General features: G+C 44.9%; 1 protein-coding gene across 1 annotated transcript in view; it reads left to right on the top strand.

Annotated features, from left to right (window-relative positions):
• Nucleotides 1-2,540: 2,540 nt before the first annotated feature.
• klhdc8b (kelch domain containing 8B) overlaps nt 2,541-20,504 on the top strand; it is a gene marked incomplete at its 5' end in the record, with an annotated part of 163,103 nt that continues 145,139 nt past the window's right edge. Inside the window, one exon of the mRNA XM_083919431.1 lies at nt 2,541-2,931. Coding sequence (XP_083775557.1) covers nt 2,541-2,931 — 391 coding nt within the window. The remainder of the gene's footprint in view (nt 2,932-20,504) is intronic.

Below are 20,504 nucleotides of genomic sequence, written 5' to 3'. Positions count from 1 at the left end.
TTAGTTGGCAGATTTCATTTTCAAAATTGTCACTCAGGGGTAAAATGAACTTCACAGTGATTTCACTCATTGTCGTACTCAAATGAACTGAGTCAAGTAAAAATGGACCCAGCAGAATCAGATATGTTATTATATCCCATGCGTTCTTTCTGGCTCCTACATAAACACAGCAGTTTCTCATAGTTTTCTTTTCTTTTTATATATATAATATACTGTATTAAATATACTGGTAAAAGGAGATGGCAGAGGGTAAACTAAGGAATAAAAGATTGATTTATTTCTCTCCTTCCACCTGCTAAATGTCAATGCCTGCCTGTCAATCCTCAGGTCACAGTGTGCTCGCCTCCTGCTCTGTCTCTGCCAAATATGCACACACACACACACACAGAGCCAGACCTGTAATGGACGGGTGCATGTTCGGAAAATAACTCTGTCCTTAAATGAAAATTAAATGAAATCAGCAAAGTGATTGGTGAATTCAACCTATTCCACAGCTCTTGATTTTGTTTGACAAAAATAAATACGATTAAAAAATCTGCTGTATAAATACGGTAGACGATTAAAGCATGGCTATACACGATGATTGATGATTTGCTATGGCTTATGGTGTCTTGAGGTCCTTTGAATGTGGTCTTCATTCATTTGCATCCAATAGAAACAGCAGTCGCTCTACCGCACCGTTATGACGAAAAGAGAGCTGAGCCGGAAGGCAAAGCTCTCGATCTACCGGTCAATCTTGGTTCCTACTCTCACCTGTGGTCATGAAAGCTGGGTCATGACCCAAAGAACGAGGTCGCAGGTACAAGTGGCCGAAATGTGTTTCCTCAGGAGGGGGGCTGGAGTCTCCCTTAGAGAGAGGGAGAGAAGCTCAGCCATCCGTGAGGAACTCGGAGTAGAGCCGCTGCTCCTTAGCGTTGAAAGGAGCCAGTTGAGGTGGTTCAGGATCATCTAGTAAGGATGAACCCTGGGCGCCTCCCTAGGGAGGTGTTCCAGGCACGTCCAGCTGGGAGGAGGCCTCAGGGAAGACCCAGGACCAGGTGGAGAGATTAGATCTCCACACTGGCCTGAGAACGCCTCAGGATCCCCCAGTTAGAGCTGGTTAATGTGGCCGGGAAAGGGAAGTTTGGGGTCCCCTGCTAAAGCTGCTGCCCCCGCGACCCAACCCCGGATAAGAGGCTGAAGATGAGATGAGATGAGAAACACTCCCGCCATCTTGATTTTTGATGTCATGTTCTTTTTGTACGCTTTGTGTAATTATTCTAGGTCACGTTTTCTGTAGTTATTAAGTGATTAAAACAAATACACTAAACAAAAATATAAACATGTTTTTCTGGATGGATTGCTCACTGACACAGGTATAAACACATTTGCAATGCAGCCTGAAACACTGCTGCCTAATTAGTCAGTACATAACCACTGGAAAGACATTTCTATAAACGGGTTATTTGTGTTATTCTCAATTTTCCGATATTAATTTCTACTGTGATTCTTTGTCTAATCCGGTGTTGTCTTTTCTTCCAGGTTGGGCTCCATGCGGGGAACCTTCAAAGCTACCAGGAGAGCTGCACAGCACAAGGCCCCGTGCCTGACAGCATGTCATAGCTGCGGGATCTGGAGTTCATGTTAATTAAAGGAAGGAAATCTTTTGTTAAAATGCAAGGCAGTCTTGCAGTCATTACACTCCCATAGAGTTTTCATTTAAAGACTTACTCATTCATTAAAGGTTTTTTTTTCCCCCTGTAGGCTCTATCACCAGGGTGTAAAAAGAACCGCAGAGCCGCAGCTGAGGGGAATGATAATATCCTTTTGTTCAAAGGTGTAAAATTCTCTGCTGTAAAGGCTCTCTCTTGGATTATCAGGGCACTAGTGAAGGTCAGTTTTCCTTAACTCTGTCTTCTCGGGTCTTTGATGCAGTGCCGTCGCCCCAATTTTTGTTTTTTCTTTTTTCAACTCCTCCACTCTTGACTTTGAGGTTTTTCATGGGATTAAGCATTAAGCCCTAGGACGCTGTCTTCAAGTACCTTTTTTTTCCCCCAGGAATATACTCAAGCCAAAACCTTAACCAATATAACCCTACCGGCACGATGCAGTGAAGGAGAGAAGGGGACTGGAGAAGAAGGAATAGGGAGAATTGAAGGGCAGATGGCTTTGCTGCTCGAAAACACCAACAGCCAGATGAATAAAACATTTGAATAAAGAGGGAGTCGTGACATCTGGCTGAGGAGTGAGGTAGACTCTCTCCTCGTTCCCCTCTCTCTTGCTTTTTCCCCAATCCTGTCCACTCTTTCACCCACTAGCATCCCTATCCTCTTCCCCCTGCCTCCTTTTATCTATCTTTCACTTTCCCTCGTCTCCCTCCCTCTGTGGACACAGGGGTCACTCAAACAGAAACAAACAAGCCTGTACCTTGTTTCTTCTGCACTCGGATCACTTTTGTTTCACCTTGGCGAACCCCCTCACTCCATCCTCTCCCGCTCCTTCTCTTCCTCCCCCCCGGCGCAGTGTGTGATGGTGTGTCCCCTCCTCTCTGTCCTGGAGACATGCCTGTGCAGGAGATGGCGGTGAGTCCTGTCAAGTCCCTGTACTGGGAGCAGTTCCCCCCCATGTCGCAGCGCCGCGTCTACTGCACTCCCGTCTACCACGAAGGCCTGCTCTACGTGCTGGGGGGCTGCAGCGAGACCGGCATGCCCCTGGACAGCGTCGAGGTCCTGGATGTAGAGAGCCAAACGTGGAGCCAGCTGCCGCCGCTGCCCACTGCTCGGGCTGGGGCCTCAGCTGTGGCGTTTAGGGGCCAGGTGATGATGCTCGGGGGCATGAACCAGCAGCAGACCCCGCTGGCCTCTGTGGAGATGTATCACCCCGACGAGGGCAAATGGGAGACGAAGGCAAGCCTGGGTCAGCCATCGATGGGAGTCACCACTTTGGAGAAAGGTAAGAAAGGGGAATGCATGTTTGCAATGCTGCTTTTAAGATCAAATGTGATGGTGCAACGCTGTTGTCATTCGAAAGCCCTAAAGGCGAGGAGATGCATTAAGAGTGTTGAGCTGATTATGAATATGATTTTGGCAGATGACTACTTGGACCTCCGATTCCCTCTCTAAGCTATTCAATCCATTTTGCCCATGCCTCGCTGACTGGGATCTTGCCCAAACTGTGCTCCCCCCTCCTTTTATGGCCTTCTCAGCACAAATTGCACTGCAGTGCAATCTGGTGGCTCTTTGGGCGATGTTTGTTTTAGAAAAAGACCATTAACATGCAACAATCGGTGTACATGTGAGATTTGTGGGGTGGACTACTGTTACTTTCTGTGTGTTGTCTGTGTGTTGTCTTGTGTAGTTACTCAGTTGTAAGGTTCATGCTGCTTCCTGTCGGAGGCTTAAAAATCTTTGGAAGTGGAATCATTCATTTTGTGGGGTTCGGCTGGTCTTTGTATGTTTCAGCTACTCTTCAGGTTTGTCCCAAGGTTAAACAGCTGCAAATGTAGCAGTGCACACTAGTGTTGTCAAAGAAATCAATACTCCTACTAAAAATTTGGATCGGATTAGATACTAACTTGCAAAAGAATTGATAGTATTGCGGTCAACAGTGCTGTCTCCACCTATTCCAGTTGACGCGTAATGCCACCCAACAGCACTGCAAACAAAACAAGAGAGACAGCTACAGGTCGTCTTTCTGAGCACCAATCGAAAGGCTCATTATCTTGAGGCCCTCTACTAAAAAATGTATGTGGGCATAATTCTAGACCAAAATCGAGTTATGGGCAGGAGAAGGAGGATGTGCAGCTATAAAGAGCCATAGTGAAGCACCTCCGGCAGCTTAGGTCCAATCTCCCTAGAGCCCAGAGCAAAACTGGGCAGAGACACAACTCTTATGCTCAAACTTTTTGTGTATTGTGTCCTAATTCTTTAGGTTGAATTTTTGTGTTGTTTCATGCTTGCCACTCGGGCATGGACTTGGAAATGCAATGATTTTGACATACGGTAAGTTCTCCCGCGTTCACGAGAACCAAAAGAGGACTGTTCTGTGTGTGTGTGTGTGAGAGAGCAGTGCGCAACACATCTGTGTGTGTGCCGAGATTATGATGATGTAAATGGTCGATAGGTCGTATGTGTGTGTTTGTGAAAGACTACTGTGATATCCGTGTGATATTCCTCATGTGCTTCAGACCAATGTCAAACATAACTTATGTATAGGCGACAGTCGTCACATAGTCTACTTCCACTGAATAAACATGCTGGAATTAATGCTCATTCCCCAGGCGTGTGTATGTTGGCACAGAGAAAGGTAGAGTCGTGAGAAAGCGAGGAAGAGTGCGAGGAAGGAAATGAGAAAAGGAAGCCGTCACGGGCGATAGCAGGGGAAAAGATACATCACATATATTGAGCAAAGAAATCTAGAGAGATTTTAAATATTACACTGACTCTAGGGCTGACACTGAACAGCGAGAGAAGGGAAGAGGGATACACTGAAGTTCTTCTCTACGTTTCCTGTGTTTACATCTCAGGCTGCATGCTGTTGAGTGTCGACTTGATATACCGAGGAATCAATATGACCTTTCATGGTAACAGAGACAAAGTGAGGGAATATTTCTATCTTTTGCATCTCATATGGCAAAATTACATACACAAGATAAATAAAAACTCCAGCAGAGAACAGTACATGCTGGATTAAAGGGATATTAAGTAAAATCACAGTCAAGGTGTAAAATTACTAATCTGTGACACTGATGTGCAGACAGACGCACAGCCTAGCAACTGTAACTATGCACTTATCTTCTGTAACATAAGCTGCAAACGTTGGTATGTCCTTGTCCTCATTGGCTAACTTCCTTACTGCTGACAGTGATGGGAAATTTAGGTAGTGGACTAAAATAATCCACTATTGGGGAGCTGTCCTGGATGCATAAATGTCAGACTCATAATAGTGGCTGTGTCCTGCTCTATATTGAATTTGGGGAAGTTTATTTCAGCAACCGGAGACAAAGTGGTTATCACTGATAGCGTTTGGTCGATAATCCTCATCCTCAAAGCCTTTTACTTGTAACAGTTAAAATCAAATATGAACAAAAAAGCCTAAAGCTAACTGTGTTGCTTGTCCAAATATTTGACTAGCATCTAGCATATGAACAAGATTATAGTAGAACACATCTTACTTATTATAATTATTAGCCTGCACCGTAACACTAAGGCTAATTACATATCCTGCAATGCAAGAAGAACCCTCTTTTATTTTATTGTCTATATGGATTATCAACTGGTGAGCATGCCAGGGATATCCTCAAAGCAATTTCAGTTAAAAGCATCTGGACTGGTTATTTGTCTAGGAAGACGTTTCACCTCTCATCCAAGAGGCTTCATGTACGCATCTGACCAGGCTGGGACTGGTCCAACTAACTGGTGAACAACTCCTGTGACTCCAACGATTGTCGTTCAGACTCAATAGATCACTAACGAAGTCGAAACCAACTTCCCACCAACGACTGCCACTCTAACGACGGGCGTTGGCACTTGGAGCACAAAAGGTTTCAGTGACATCATCGGCCTTGTGAGAGGTTAAATACCTGGATCTCACACCAGTTAGTTGGACCAGTCCCAGCCTGGTCCTGGTCCTGGTCCTGGTCCAGTCCCAGCCTGGTCAGATGCGTACATGAACTGATGAAGCCTCTTGGACGAGAGGTGAAACGTCTTCCTAGACAAATAACCAAGTACAGTTGCTTTTGACTGAAATTGCTTTAAGGACAACGACGACCTGGACGAATGAGAACATTCACAGGCTTATGCCAGGGATATGTAACTTTAGCCTCAATATTTTACCATAAAATCACATATGTAGCCATGTGCAAGTGCATATTTAGGAGGGACTGGCTGGATATGAGAGGCTGCTTAATGAGTTGCCAGATCAGATTGGCAGTTTCCAGCCCAGTCACAATTTAAAACCTGCCCAAATAATAACCTTGCCTTGAACCCATCTAAAACTGCAAAACTATACTCATCTCATTCATCTTCAACCACTTATCCGGGGTCTTTTTGACAGACACAGACAGATGATACCATCATGACCACGTCATCTGCAAAAAGCAGAGACAAGAACTGCGACCCCTCCCCTTCCCGACTATGCCTCGATATCCTGTCCATGAAAAAGGATTAGTGACAAAGCGCAGCAGTTAGTGGGAACGAATCCGACTTACTACCAAGGATCTGGAAATAGCTTTCGCTTTGAGTATACAGAGATTGGATGACCCTCAGAAGTGACCCCCTCCCCTCATACTCATGCAGCACCTCCTACAGGTAATCCTCCAGATCAGTATCTTCTCCCACAGTATCTTCTCCACAGTATCTTCTCCAGATCCACAAAAGACATGTAGACACCTGGGCATACTCCCAGGCCCCCTCCAGGATCCTTGCGAGAGTGAAGAGCTGGTCCGTTGCTCCACTTCCAGGACAGAATCCACATCGTCCCTCTTCAATCTGAGGTTGGACTATAGGACGAACGCTCCTTTCCAATACCTTGGAGTAGACTTTATCAGGGAGGGTGAGAAGTGTGATACCCCTGTAATTGGCACACACTCTCTGGCGCCCCTGTCGAACAGGGGAACCATGACCCTGCTCTGCCACTCTGGTGTCAGACATGACAAATATACAATATTGCCATGAAATGGACACCACAAAATCATTCATCATTCATGCATCTGCAACCGCTTGTCCCTGTCGGGCTGGAGCCGATCCCAGCTGACATCGGGCGTGAGGCGGGGTCCACCCTGGACAGGACGCCAGTCTATCACAGGGCACATAGAGACGAACAGAGACAGACAACCATTCACACCTACGGGCAATTTAGAGTCATCAATGAACCGAACACCTGCACGTCTTTGGACTGTGGGAGGAAACCGGAGAACCCGGAAAAAACCCACGCAGACATGGGGAGAATATGCAAACTCCACACAGAAGGGCCCAGGCCGGGATTTGAATCAGGAACCCTCTTGCTGTGAGGCGACAGTGCTGACCACCACACCACAAAACCCCCCCACCAAAATCCAAGCTATTTAAAAACTAAGGAATAAATGGAGAATGATGATGACATCAAGCTAAGTAGGTCCTTCCTTATCCCTCGTCCCAACTGAATACAACTCATGTCAATCAAATACTTAAATGAGTCCATAATACAGTATGAGTAAGAGGACAAAGTTATCCAAATGTTTTATCTGTGTTTTTGAACATAACTCAACAGCTCATTTAGCCCAAATTTCAGCTTCCAAGCCCGATACTATTTTTCCCAGCGAAAATAATCAAAAGTAGCTCAATTGGGAAGAAACAACCCTGTTATGTCTCTGGGTCCCTTTTGTTTAGTCTACTTCTGTCTGAGATCAAGGGCTCATTGCTTCAAAGGCTACTTAGACTTTTGATGGTATCTTCTCCTGTTATCATTGTAAACTGCATGCTTAGCTTTAAAACTGAAAGAGTAGCAACAGTAACTAAAGGGGATGAGACTTGCTGAAAGGTTTAATATATTTAATGCAATGGCCATAATGTTAATATATAATTTATTGTATTTTGTTTCTTGAGTCTAGGAACGTGGTCTGATTCTCTGGCCTGATTAAATAACTTGAAGCCATATCCTTTTTTTTGCAATACCTTCATTATAATTAATGTCTACTATGTCACGTCTGAAAAAAACCTGTTTATATTGCTTTTTGTGAAATTACTGCGGTCTGTGATGCGTTGTAATGAGCATGGAGATGGGACACGCTTTCAGGCTGGAAACTATTAATGCAGAGGAGTTCTGCTCCAAAGCCCCGCGGTCAAAAGACTTCCCTAAGTGGATGCTTTCGTACTCATTAAATAAAAACTGCCACTAGAGTGAAGCTCAACATGAACAGCTCAGGCGTTCATGTTTTCATGTTTGAAGAGAGATACACGGCAGTGCGTCTGTCCTCTCGGCAGCTCCAGTGTGAACAGGGAAATTATGGATACATATGAGACCACAACCCCACACTGGTCATTTGCAGTTATTTGTTTTTAGCCACACTGTTTGCAGTTGTCAGTGATTATTGAAGGAAGAAGAAATTTGGTGTAGTTGATGATAACCACCAACAGTAAATCCTATGAACGAAAGAACGAGGTTGCGGGTACAAGCGGCCGAAATGTGTTTTCTCAGGAAGGGGTCTGGAGTCTCCCTTAGAGAGAGGGGGAGAAGTTCAGCATCCGTGAGGAACTCGGAGTAGAGCCGCTGCTCCTTTGTGTTAAAAGGAGCCAGTTGAGGTGATTCGGCATCTAGTAAGGATGAACCCTGGGTGCCTCCCTAGGGAGGTGTTCCAGGCACGTCCAGCTGGGAGGAGGCCTCGGGGAAGACCCAGGACTAGGTGGAGAGATTAGATCTCCACACTGGCCTGGGAACGCCTCAGGATCCCCCAGTTAGAGCTGGTTAATGTGGCCCGGGAAAGGGAAGTTTGGGGTCCCCTGCTAAAGCTGCTGCCCCCGCGACCCGACCCTGGAGAAGCGGATGAAGATGAGATGAGATGAGTAAATCCTATGGAATTCATTAAATTGAGACCCGGTGTTAATCTATGAGGATTATGTCAGCTGTTGCACATGTTAATCCTAACATTTACGTCACCCAATTCTTTATTAGCACAGGGAAAATCTAGAGCAGTGTTCCATGTTATTCTCTGATGCCTTCTGACATCTACTGTGTGTGGTGTTTGTGTGTGTGTACTTCTGCCTGTGTGGCACTCTGATTAATGTCTGCTGGTTGATGGTTATTGCCCACCAACGGTTGTAAAGAAATTTAGTGTTGTGCAGAGAAACTAGCGTAAATACTGTATGATACTGGACCTAGATTATACTCTAGGGGGACACATCCTACACTGTTCCCTGTAATATCTACTGTTACAGTCACCATCCCTGCCAAAGGGAAGATTGGAAACCTTTCAGTCACATCTAAGAAAGTTTGCCTGCAGCTGATGAAAACTTGTGCGGTTGCCCTTGAGGGACACAGAATTTAAATGAGATTTGATGTGAGAGGTTGAGGTGCAGAGCAGTGATGAGAGTGGTTGGGCGTAACAGTGGCTTTTAAACCGTGTTGCTTCAATTAGATAATAATTATCACCTAAACCAATTAAGGTTGTGGCATGCAAAGCGTCTGAACTTTAACTCAAGATGTCATGGTTACAGCTGGGATGTACCAACTCACATGGAATAAGTGATGTGTATTATTTCACTAACAAGGACACCCTCATGTTAGTTCTTCACGTGTATGATTTTACTGCACGTTGACCAATGCAAATTGTATCTGTAAATACTAAACGATGTCTTGCATGGAATGGCATCTACAGCTGTAAAATTGGTTGTTTTTATGTTTTTATTTGGTTATAAACAGCTGAAGAATAATTGAAAATGGAAACATATATATACAGTATATACCAGTGGCGGCTGCTGGTCTTTCAAGGAAGGAAAGCTCATTTTTCCGGCCTACATCATACATGTGTTTGTTTATTTATATGTAAATTCTATCCTTTGTTCCTTTTGGAGAAAATTATCTGTGACCTTTTCGTACCAACTCGGCATCTTTTCCAGAGACTTGACCAGCGTCCTCTCAATGGCAGCAGAGCTAGGCTGCTTAAACGGCCTTGGCCCAGCTGGAGCTGCTGCGCCGGGCTACTGTGAAGTGTGAGTGACGGGGGGAGAAGCTCCAAAGCTACCGCTGCTCGTCTGGGAAAGAAACCGCAGAGTGACAGAACAGAGTCGCCAAACACAACGCTAGTCGTTTTAACAAAGATAAAGACTCTGGGGAACAGTAAAGTCTCAGGATCAGTTCAGAACAATGGAATAAAAAACTTGAAAAATGCTCTGTTGGATGTTTATTCTTCAAGATCTCTGATTCGCTCATTTAGCTGTCAATCAAAAAGGGATTCCACCTCAAACAGCTCATCCAATCATCATGCAGAAGCTGAGCGTCTGGGCCCGCCCACTGCCCCGTAGACCCCCAGAGATGCTGAGTGTCCGCTGGGAGGGACAAAGCCCCGCATTTATCCAATGAGCGTCTAGTTTGGCTGCAGTGGAGCAACCCGCTCTACGCTTCCCCATTGAAGTCATAGAAGCTGAGCGTCCGACTGTGTAAATCGTTGTGGCGCAGTGGGGAGGAAGGAGAAGGAATTTGTGCCGGTTACCTGTGACAAGGAGCTGATTCTGAAGAAAAGATGTTGTTAATACATGTCTAGATCTAGATACATGGGCTATGATATGATTCAGGGGAGGATTCATTTTAATATATAACGATTCGGATCCGTTTGGTGCGGTTCAATGCCATCAGATGCAATATGATACAGTTCTCAACATTTGTTTAATGAAGCTATTCATTCTTCATAACTGATTACAATAAGCTAATTCTATAAACAAACATCACTTTACATTATGGCATGGGGAGAAAGTGAAACGCAAATGCATAATTTCAGAATAACATGTCGCTTTTTTAATTTTTCTCCATTCATATGTAGATATGTGTTAGTAGAGATGTCGTCTTTCAACTCCAGCTCCATTCTCACATCTCAATTTGCTAATTAGACTGCAAACAATGACTGCTATGAAAAGGTCTTGTCCTGGATATCCGCAGGCTGTATCGGAAGGCTGAAAATATTGGATATTGCCCCCGGAGGCTAAATCGTCAGATCGATAGCGGATACGTTTTTGAGATTGACATGCACCTAATTGTGAAGCAGTCTCATTTGTGTTATACTGTATTTCTGCACCCTCTTTCTCCGCTCCTCTCCTTCCTCTCTCTTGATTTTGCATTTGCATCGCTGTTCCTTGGCAACACATGTGTGACTGCCATGTTTGTTTTTCACTAATAAGAGGGAGCAAGCAGATTAGCTCCAAATGTGTGTTTCTGTGTCAGGCACAGCTACAGTACAGCCGGAGCATGTGTGTGTCTGTGTGCATTGTGGTCCCTTTTGCTGCCTTTTGAAGTGAACCCCATGTATGTGTGAATTTTTCTCTCTTTTCTCTCTTTCTCTTCATTCTTTATCATTAATCCCAAATGCCGCTGTGTAGAAATACCTCGTCCTGCTGCTCAAATGTTGGCACACTTTGTGTCTTTCTTTGAATTTCGGCTTTGCCCTTTTATGTCGTCTTTCCCCTCTCACCTCTTTTACTCACTCTTGGATCAGCTTACACCTCTGCTAACCGTGAAACACAAATCTTTTCCCCGTGGCTAAGCTCAGTTTGCACAGAGACATGAAACATTGTGCAATCCCCCTCTGCTCCCTCAGAACGTGAGGCTTTTAGACCTCTTAAGCCAAACCGCTTTTTACAATCTTTTCACAATTCCTGAAACCTTTTTTTAATCAAAACTATTAACACCAAACTAAATCAGCAAAATACATTAACGCCTCAGGATCCCCCAGTTAGAGCTGGTTAATGTGGCCCGGGAAAGGGAAGTTTGGGGTCCCCTGCTAAAGCTGCTGCCCCTGCGACCAGACCCCGGATAAGCGGCTGAAGATGACATGAGATGAAAACCTTTGACTCTTCCAGAAAAAGCATCTCCCAAAAAACAGTGCTTTTAAGAATCACATCGTCAGTATATAAACATTTCTGAGAAGCCTTTACACACTTTTCTTGAATTTCAGCTTTGCCCTTTTATGTAGTCTTCCCCCTCTCACCTCTTTTACTCACTTTTGGATCAGCTTACACCTCTGCTAACCGCGAAACACACATCTTTTCCCCCGTGGCTAAGCTCAGTTTGCACAGAGACATGAAACATTGTGCAATCCCCCACCGCTTCCTCAGAACGTGTGGCTTTAGACCTCTTAAGCCAAACCACTTTTGACAATCTTTCACAATTCCTGAAATGTTTTTTTAAATCACTACTAACTATTAACACCAAATTAAATCAGCAAAATACATTAACGCCTCGGGATCCCCCAGTTAGAGCTGGTTAATGTGGCCCGGGAAAGGGAAGTTTGGGGTCCCCTGCTAAAGCTGCTGCCCCCGCGACCCGACCCCGGATAGGCGGTTGAAGATGAGATGAGATGAAAACCTTTGACTCTTCCAGAAAAAGCCTCTCCCAAAAAACAGTGCTTTTAAGAATCACATCGTCAGTATATAAACATTTCTGAGCAGCCTTTACACACTTTTTTACAAGAAAAACAGTTTTCAGGGCATGCTGCTGCAGAAAGCAGTGATGTTGTGTATAGTATACGCACACACTTCTTCCCTCTCCTTAGTCAGCAGTCCTTATCTGTCTGTGAGCTGGCCTGTCTGAAAAATAACTCCTCTGCAGGGCTGTCAAGCTCCTGAAAGAAGATATAAAGTTTGTTTCTACAAGAAAGAAGATAAAGGCATTCTGTCATGGCTTTAAAGTTGTGTAGGGAGTGTGCTTTGGTGAGGGAAGATGTGAAGTCAGTCACAAACAAAATCCTAGAGAAAACGCTCTTGGGAGAGAAGATGTACTGCAATATGTTTTTCACATTATTAATACAGCACAGTATTTGCCTCTATTCTCCTAGAGTTTTATTAAATATGTATGTTTCGTCTTTTATTGTGCTTCTCATGGCAATGTCCGCGTCTTTTCTACGGCTCTTTTCTGACCTGGTTTTTCTGGTTCCTGGAGCTTCGAAATGCATTATGCAAGAGTCTGTTTCACTCTGTTACAAACAGAGGCGCTTTACTGTTTTCTGTGATGGGATAATATGCTGCGTTATGGGTCAATCTGGTCATGTGATGGATTTGTGATCGGAAAGAAGTAACTTGATGGGGTGATTGAGCTCGGCCTGACTTTATTGTGATCATTGTATTTCCTGTGATTTCACGTGTTATCATAGTAAACACCAAAGCGGTAAATATCTTCAGGTGTAGTAGTACCCATGGAGATACCAATCCTTGGGGAAGGAGGCATAAGAGATGCCCTTCCAGGACTTTGAGAGCTCTCTTTTATCAACAGCGATGCCAATTCAGATACTGTTTGTGTTTACTAAGGTGAAGAGTGCCAGAGGACACAGCAGGGCAGCAGCTCCTGTGTATCTTTATCAGCAGTTCCTGTGAATCAAACGGTTGCTCTCGCAAAGTAAATTCAGGGAGTTACTGTGCAGTGTTATCTGGTGCATCCCCACAAAGGTTTAGGTAGTATTTACACTTCAGTGTATTATCGTCAACAGGATTTATGATATCCTGGGATAATGTATACACAAAGATTTGTATCCCTCTTAATACAGTATGTTAAATTTTATGACTGGGATGTCACGAGAACCGATACTTGCGATACCTTTTGTTAATATAAATGAAAAACACGATGGCTATTTTTTGAGGCACCAGTAAGTTTCGCCGCTGTGACTCTTTCAGTACAAATGGGGGCAATATAGCGAGTTCCAGTCATACTTGCATTCAGAAGTAGGAGGTCACAAAGAAGAACTCACACGTCATAACAAACCCCATGTGGGAGGTGTCAATGACAGTAATCGCTTCGCCCCAACGAAGACACCAAGAGTCGTGCGTGGAAGTTCTTTGCATACGTGGCAGATTTTGTGGCGTTATCATCAATCCGCAGAAGCCACTATGCAAACGATGCTACCGTAGATTTCAGACAAAGGGAGGCAACACTTCCATTTCAGTGTTTACCGTTACAACAAGCAATGCTCAAAATGCTCATTTCCTCAAACAGAACTATAAAGATGGATCCGATAGTTAACGTTATGTTTAACATCGTAATCAAAAACTAAACAAGGAGGCATTCACAAGGACAGCTACTGTACAGCTACTGTACAGCTTTTAATTCGTGGGCACTTCTGTTGCAATAATGCCTTACGTTATGTAGCATAGGCGCTAAATACGTTAGCCTGTACCTCTTAATAATGCAGCTTCGGCTAATTAGTTGGCACACCTATTTACATTTATCAACTAAATACTTTTTACATTTAACATTTTTATGTTAATGTTTTAACATTCACTACCTCCCACCACCATGTCTGTAACAATGGCTGCATCTACTCTTAGTAATTAGGTGTGTGTGCGTGCTGGTGCCAGTTGTTGGTATCGTGATATCTCTAACTGTTACTGTGATGTTAATGCAGGCAACAAAAGGTGACGGTTAAGTTTTGGCAACAAAGGGTGACGGTTAAGTTTAGACAACAAAGAGTGACGATTAAGTTTAGACAACAAAGGGTGATGGTTAAGTTTAGACAACAAAAAGGGACAGTTAAGTTAAGGCAACAAAAGGTGACGGTTAAGTTTAGACAACAAAAAGTGACACTTAAGTTTAGGCAACAAAAGGTGACGGTTAAGTTTAGACCATAAAAGCTGACTGCAACAAAATGCACCACCAGGACATGGTTAGGATTAGAAAAGGTTGTGGCTTGCTTGGTACTTTTGGGACACAAACACTGGTCCCCGGGTGAAAGTTTTGCGTTTTGGGTCCCATCCACCAGCCTGACCGTCCTCCCTACACAGATTTTAGCGCTTTCATACACGTTACAGTGCATTACTTAGTAGTTGTTGTACAAACGGTGAATGAGGACACCTTGTCCCGCTACAGTTAAAGGGCTGATCACCTACTATGTCTTTGTGCCTTTTGAATGTATGTTTATTGCATTGGTATGAAAAGAAACACCTTTTAGGCCTCCTGTCTTGTGTGGAGACACATTTTGTGCACAAAATCCAAGTTTCTTTCCACCAACTCATTATTTGGCTTTTCTTCTCGTGTTTTCTGTGTCAGTAAATCACACTTTCATTTCATCATTCTTATATTGACAGAGGGGCCTACATGCTTCAAAAATACTGCAGTCTTCAAATCAAAAAGCCACATTCTCCCACTCATTAAAGTCTGCTGTTTTTCTGTTCGGTCAGGCAGCAACCTTTATCTTGACCAGTTAATTGCTCCAGTTATGTTTCATATTGCATTTCAGTGGAGTGATTGGTTTGACACACACGCTGGAGTAAGAGCCTGACAATAGTGTAATTTATTGAATTGACCGTTGATTGAATCAAATAGTGAAGCCAACAATTGGAATACAATGAAATCCTGAAATTCCAAAGGATAGCCACTCCTAAAAGCGATATGAGTTTGACTTATTGCTAAAATTGATTGAGATTTGCAGCCCTAATGTTGTGACCAATGACATTAATAGAAAGCCGACATGTAGAGGTGGCAGGAATCAGTGGAACATGAGTTGAGTGAGTCTGTGACAACATTAATTAACATTAATCGTTTTGCTCTTCATGAAAATGTGGTAACCAAATTGTCCTGCTCAGATGTATTGTTTTAATCTGCACTGTGCTACTGTGCACATTTAACATTATTTAACATTAACATTATTTATGCTAAATATATCTTTGCTTTTAATGTAAAACAAGATCAGCCAAATATTCCTGTTAGATCCAGTCGTGTTTCCAGACATGTTTTGATTGGGACGGCCCAAGTGGGGCACTGACTTGCAGGGGTGGCATGAAGTATGTGTATGCACACAGAAATACTGTCAGAATGTGATTAACCTCTTAGGGCGCACTCACACCGTCAGTCCGTACCGTGCCCTGGGCGTTAGGGTACTTGTCCCCCCCTCCCTCTCCCCCCACGGGCCAGGCCCGTTTGTACTCACACTACCTGGGCCTCGGCGAATGCTTCTTGCTGCCTATACGTCATCACGCCGTAACACGTCACACGCATTGATTGACGTCATCGCGATGCGTGGCTTTGTTTACAAATCTTTCCGTAGACCTCTGAGTTTTTGTGCGTCTTGTCGACTGTTTTTAAATATTTTCATCGACCAAATCTGCAGCAAACACTCCACCTCCGCATCACACCAACGTGAACCTTTCGCCACCATTGTTGTTGTTGTTAAATGTCTGCGCATGGTCTTTTTTTTTTTTTTTTTTTCTATGTCCGAACAGGCGCCCTAGGCCTCGTGCTCGTGCTTGTACACGTGCGCACGCTCGTGCTCGTACATGTGCAAACACGCTTTACAAAAGCCCGACTCTCTCAGACGGGTGGTTGATGGCCAGCTGGCCGCAGCTAGGTGCTGAGCGGTTGCACTCACACTTGTCAAATAAACTAGGCTTTACCCTTAAAACCTGTTTTGGCCTGGTAAAACTATAAAGTAAAGATGTTTGTTGACTTCATTAAGTCTCTATTTGTGGTTGTAACGTTTCCTGAGGTTGTGATTATCCTAGAGGTCACAGCGGCTCATTTTGTACGGTGAGCTCAAGTTTTAAAAAGTGCTTCCTCTATAATAAAATGGCTACTGTGCGGACTAACATCATCACACATGAGTACAGCTGGGCTCATTGAATCCACAAGAGTCTCAACTTTCCAGTCAGACCCAATTCATGACAATCAAATCTGTTTATGGACCCCGGTATGCAGATATGTTCAAAAACAGTAACATAAAAAATAGCATCTTTGTGCTGCAGGAGAAAAACTGCACATTCTAATTATGAATGATGTAAATGACCATGCCAGTTTTTCCCTTGCCAAATCTTGCATTATTTAGCTCCCTTTCTGCCTAGCTAACATGTTTCTTTTGATACCAATATATTCACTCTAGCTTTAAGCTAGAGCCTTCTACAGCCTCTTAACTCTAACTGGGGTGGCCAATCAGATTTCAGGGTGAAACGCTCCGGGTTGGATCCAGGATTGTAGACCAGTATCATGAAATCACAACAAAGCCTGGTCTCATTTTAGACATGGAAAACTATTGCATTCTCATACACATAGACACCTGTATTCCTCACATCACTGTAATGTGTTTAAATAAACTGAAATTTAACACACAGACACAGAAATGAATGCGCTCCACGCACTTGAATGTGATGGAACCATTAGTCCCTGTTGAGGATTTAAGGGCTTTTTTATTTGATTTCTTGATCCTCTGCCTGCGTTGCTGATTGACCAACGGACCTGAGAGTTACAATCACACACACACACACACACACACACACACGCACACACGCACACACTCACACACACACACATTGATCGGGTGCACTGGAGCAATTTTTGAGATCTCTTTGCCTTTAGCTTCAAATGAGCTGGCTTATATACACCACAGAGGCTAATTAAGTGTGTGTGCGTGTGCGTGTGCGTGTGTGTATGTGTGTGTGTGTGTGTGTGCATGCATTTGTACTTTGTGTGTATGCGTACTCTATGCTGTGGTTACGTATTAAGTTTGTCTTCATTAAAAATGATACCTGTTTCACTCAGAGAAGCACTCCACCCATCAGACTTCATTGAGACGCTCATTGATTGCTTGTCTGAGCCACTTGTTCACATCATGTATCTCAGCATTAAACACTGAAAATCAACTTCTCTTTTTAAAGCCATGAGTGTTTTGAATGTTTGAGGCTTTAGAGCAGAAAAGCCTGAGATAATGACATCAAAGCGACATTTGTCTGTGGAAGCTTTGCACTGATACTAAGTCTGCTTTTGCTTGACAAGGTCTTTGCTTTCAGTGTTCAGAACTTCAAAAATAAGTTTTCCGCTCAGAACAAAGTTTCAAACTCTCTCCTTTTCATGCGCCTTATAAAGCCCTAAACCCTCAGTGCTGAGCGCAGTGGTTTCTATTCCTGGCACGAATCTCTGATGACAGAATATCTCTTATGGTGTGGCCTGGTTGAGTTGAAGTCGAGATGTTCTGCCGGAAGACAAAAGCTGGAGTTTTTGCACAGTCTCATCCAATACAGTATCATTTATTATGAGAGGCAGGCAGCTGAAAGAAACATCCGCATGCTGAGTAACAAATGTAATCAAGAAAAACTACCAGGAAACAAAAGCAGGATTACCGTTTGTAACTTTTCTAAGCTGAAACAACACATTCATCCTCTGACATATTAAATGTTTAATCCATAATAATTCATCCTTATGGCCTTTACACACTTTAAGCTCCTGTATATAACATATTTTTTATTGCTAACGTGCAAATGGGTTGTTACGTACCTTACAAATTCAGACTGTCACCGTCTATAACAACCTGTAGACTTACTTCTCGGAAGAGATTTTCTGGGTAAATCCAAAGTATGCAGCGTTTTGCAGACTCCCGGGTCCCTCGCCCCTCATCAGCTTTCCTACCCCCAACAGTGGCAGCTAAAAATGGTCCACGCACGCTGTTTTTCCCGTTATATACTCCGCAGCGGTGACTGAGGTTGGCGGCTGTCCTGTGTAACGGCAGCAAACAGGATGGTAGACTTTGGCGATTTGATCGTTACGTTTGTTTATGGCGTCCCCAGTGTGTAAAAGCCTTTATTGGTCTTAAATGGTGACAGTGATTTCTACAATCTGGTTCATCCAAAAGAAAATGTCAATAGACCTTAACAGAGCTGAAAACCTCCATCAGGTGCTGTTCAGAGTTTAGCTTGCTGAGGAAACAGCTTCAACCGTATAATCTATTCTTTAGTGTGTAATAAGCAAGATAATGTAGAGAGTAGCTACTTTTAGTGAATACGCTAAACAAGATATTACACCTCTCTCTTTAAGGACAACATTAGAAGGTCGATATATATCTCACATCTACATTAAAGCAATATTACGCTGTGAGCCTCCCTGCTCACAGGACAGACGGTAAATGAGAGAGACAGCGTTGTCAGCGGTTAACCGTTTATTCCCGGCTTCTTCTCCCCCCCAAACGTGACTCAACGTCATACAAAGCTGTACGGACGAGCAGCCGTCCCTCTGACGGCCGTGGTCCGGCGTCTGCTGCCTCTTACTCGGTCCCCGCTCTGGTCCTCTCGTAGGACCCAGTGTACTGCAAGAGACAGAACCAGGTTACAAACGTGCTTATATAGCTGACTGATTACCTGATTCTGTCCAGCTGTCTGATCACCGGCCGAGTCACTCCTCCCTCTCCTCCAGCAGTCGACACCTTAACCACACCCCACTGCCACATACCCCCACCGCCCGACTTAGGCCGGGATCCCACCGGCCGCAAGCCCACTCCCCCCCCCCCCCTCCACGGAGTGGGAGAGAAAGTCAGCCACGACCATGCGGTTACCCGGCCTATGGATCACCTTGAACCGGAACGGCTGTAATGCCAGATACCAGCGAGTGATCCGCGCGTTGGCATCTTTCATGCGGTGGAGCCATTGGAGCGGGGCATGGTCCGACCAGAGGGTGAATGAGCGCCCCAGGAGGTAGTAGCGGAGGGCCCCGACCGCCCACCGTATGGCGAGGCACTCCTTTTCCACCGTACTGTAGTTCACCTCCCGCTGAGCCAGCTTTCGGCTAATGTACAGTACGGGGCGGTCGATCCCCTCCACCTCCTGGGACAAAACGGCCCCCAGCCCACTGTTCGAGGCATCGGTCTGCAGGATGAAAGGGATAGAAAAGTTAGGAGTGTACAAGAGTGGCTTCCCACAGAGGGCTCGCTTCACCCTCTCAAACGCCAGCTGACACGGCTCCGTCCACTGGACCGGATCTGAGGCACCCTTTCGGGTCAGGTCGGTGAGGGGGCTGGTCAGCTCCGAAAAGGCCGGAATGAACCTCCTATAGTAACCGGCCAGCCCCAGAAACCTCCTGACCTCCTTTTTTGTCTTGGGTGTTGGGCAGGCCGCAACTGCTGCGGTCTTTGAAGCCCTGCCAGAACCATTTTCCTCTTGTGTTCTGGCAGCCGATAGGGTCGTGAACGCACGGTCACACCTGGGGGTGTTTCTATGTGGTGGTGTATGAGGCTTGTGCGTCCTGGCAGGGGCGAGAACACATCCGCAAAACGCTGCTGCAACGAGGCCACATCTGCTATCTGGCTCGGTGAGAGATGGTCATCAAAGGGGACCAGTGCTGAATAGTTCGATTTTGCCACCTCCGGCCCCAACTCATCTCTCTCGATCACCGTAGTAGCCAGAGAAACAGCAGTCACCTCCCTCCAGGCTTTAAGGAGGTTGAGGTGGTAAACCTGTGTGGCTCCGCCCCTGTCTGAACGTAACCTCATAGTCAACATCCCCCACTCGCCGTGTGACCACAAAGGGCCCTTGCCACTTGGCGAGCAATTTGGAGCTAGATGATGGTAGCAATACAAGCACTTTATCTCCCGGTGAAAACTGTCTAAGTTTTGCCCCTCTGTTGTACAGACGCTGCTGACGTTCCTGGGCCTGGAGCAAATTCTCCCGTGATAACTGACCCAGTGAGTGGAGTTTTGCTCGCAGGTCCAGGACGTGCTGCACCTCGCTCTTGCTGGTGCTTGGACCCGCCTCCCAGTTTTCCTTGAACAGGTCCAAGACACCCCGCGGTTTTCGGCCGAACAGGAGTTCGAAGGGAGAAAATCCCGTGGAGGCCTGGGGAACCTCCCGCACTGCAAACAACAGAGGGTCCAACCATTTATCCCAATTACGGCTATCCTCGTGCACGAACTTACGAATCATGTTCTTAAGCGTTTTGTTAAACCGCTCCACCAGGCCGTCGGTCTGGGGATGGTACACACTAGTCCGGATTGAACGGATGCCCAGTAATTCGTAGAGTTCGCGTAGTGTACGTGACATAAAGGATGTGCCCTGATCAGTCAGGATCTCTTTTGGGATCCCAACTCGGGAGATAACTTG

This window comes from Echiichthys vipera (assembly GCF_963691815.1).
Source record: "Echiichthys vipera genome assembly, chromosome: 9".
NCBI lineage: Eukaryota > Metazoa > Chordata > Actinopteri > Perciformes > Trachinidae > Echiichthys > Echiichthys vipera.
This window is presented reverse-complemented; position numbering and strand designations above follow the sequence as displayed.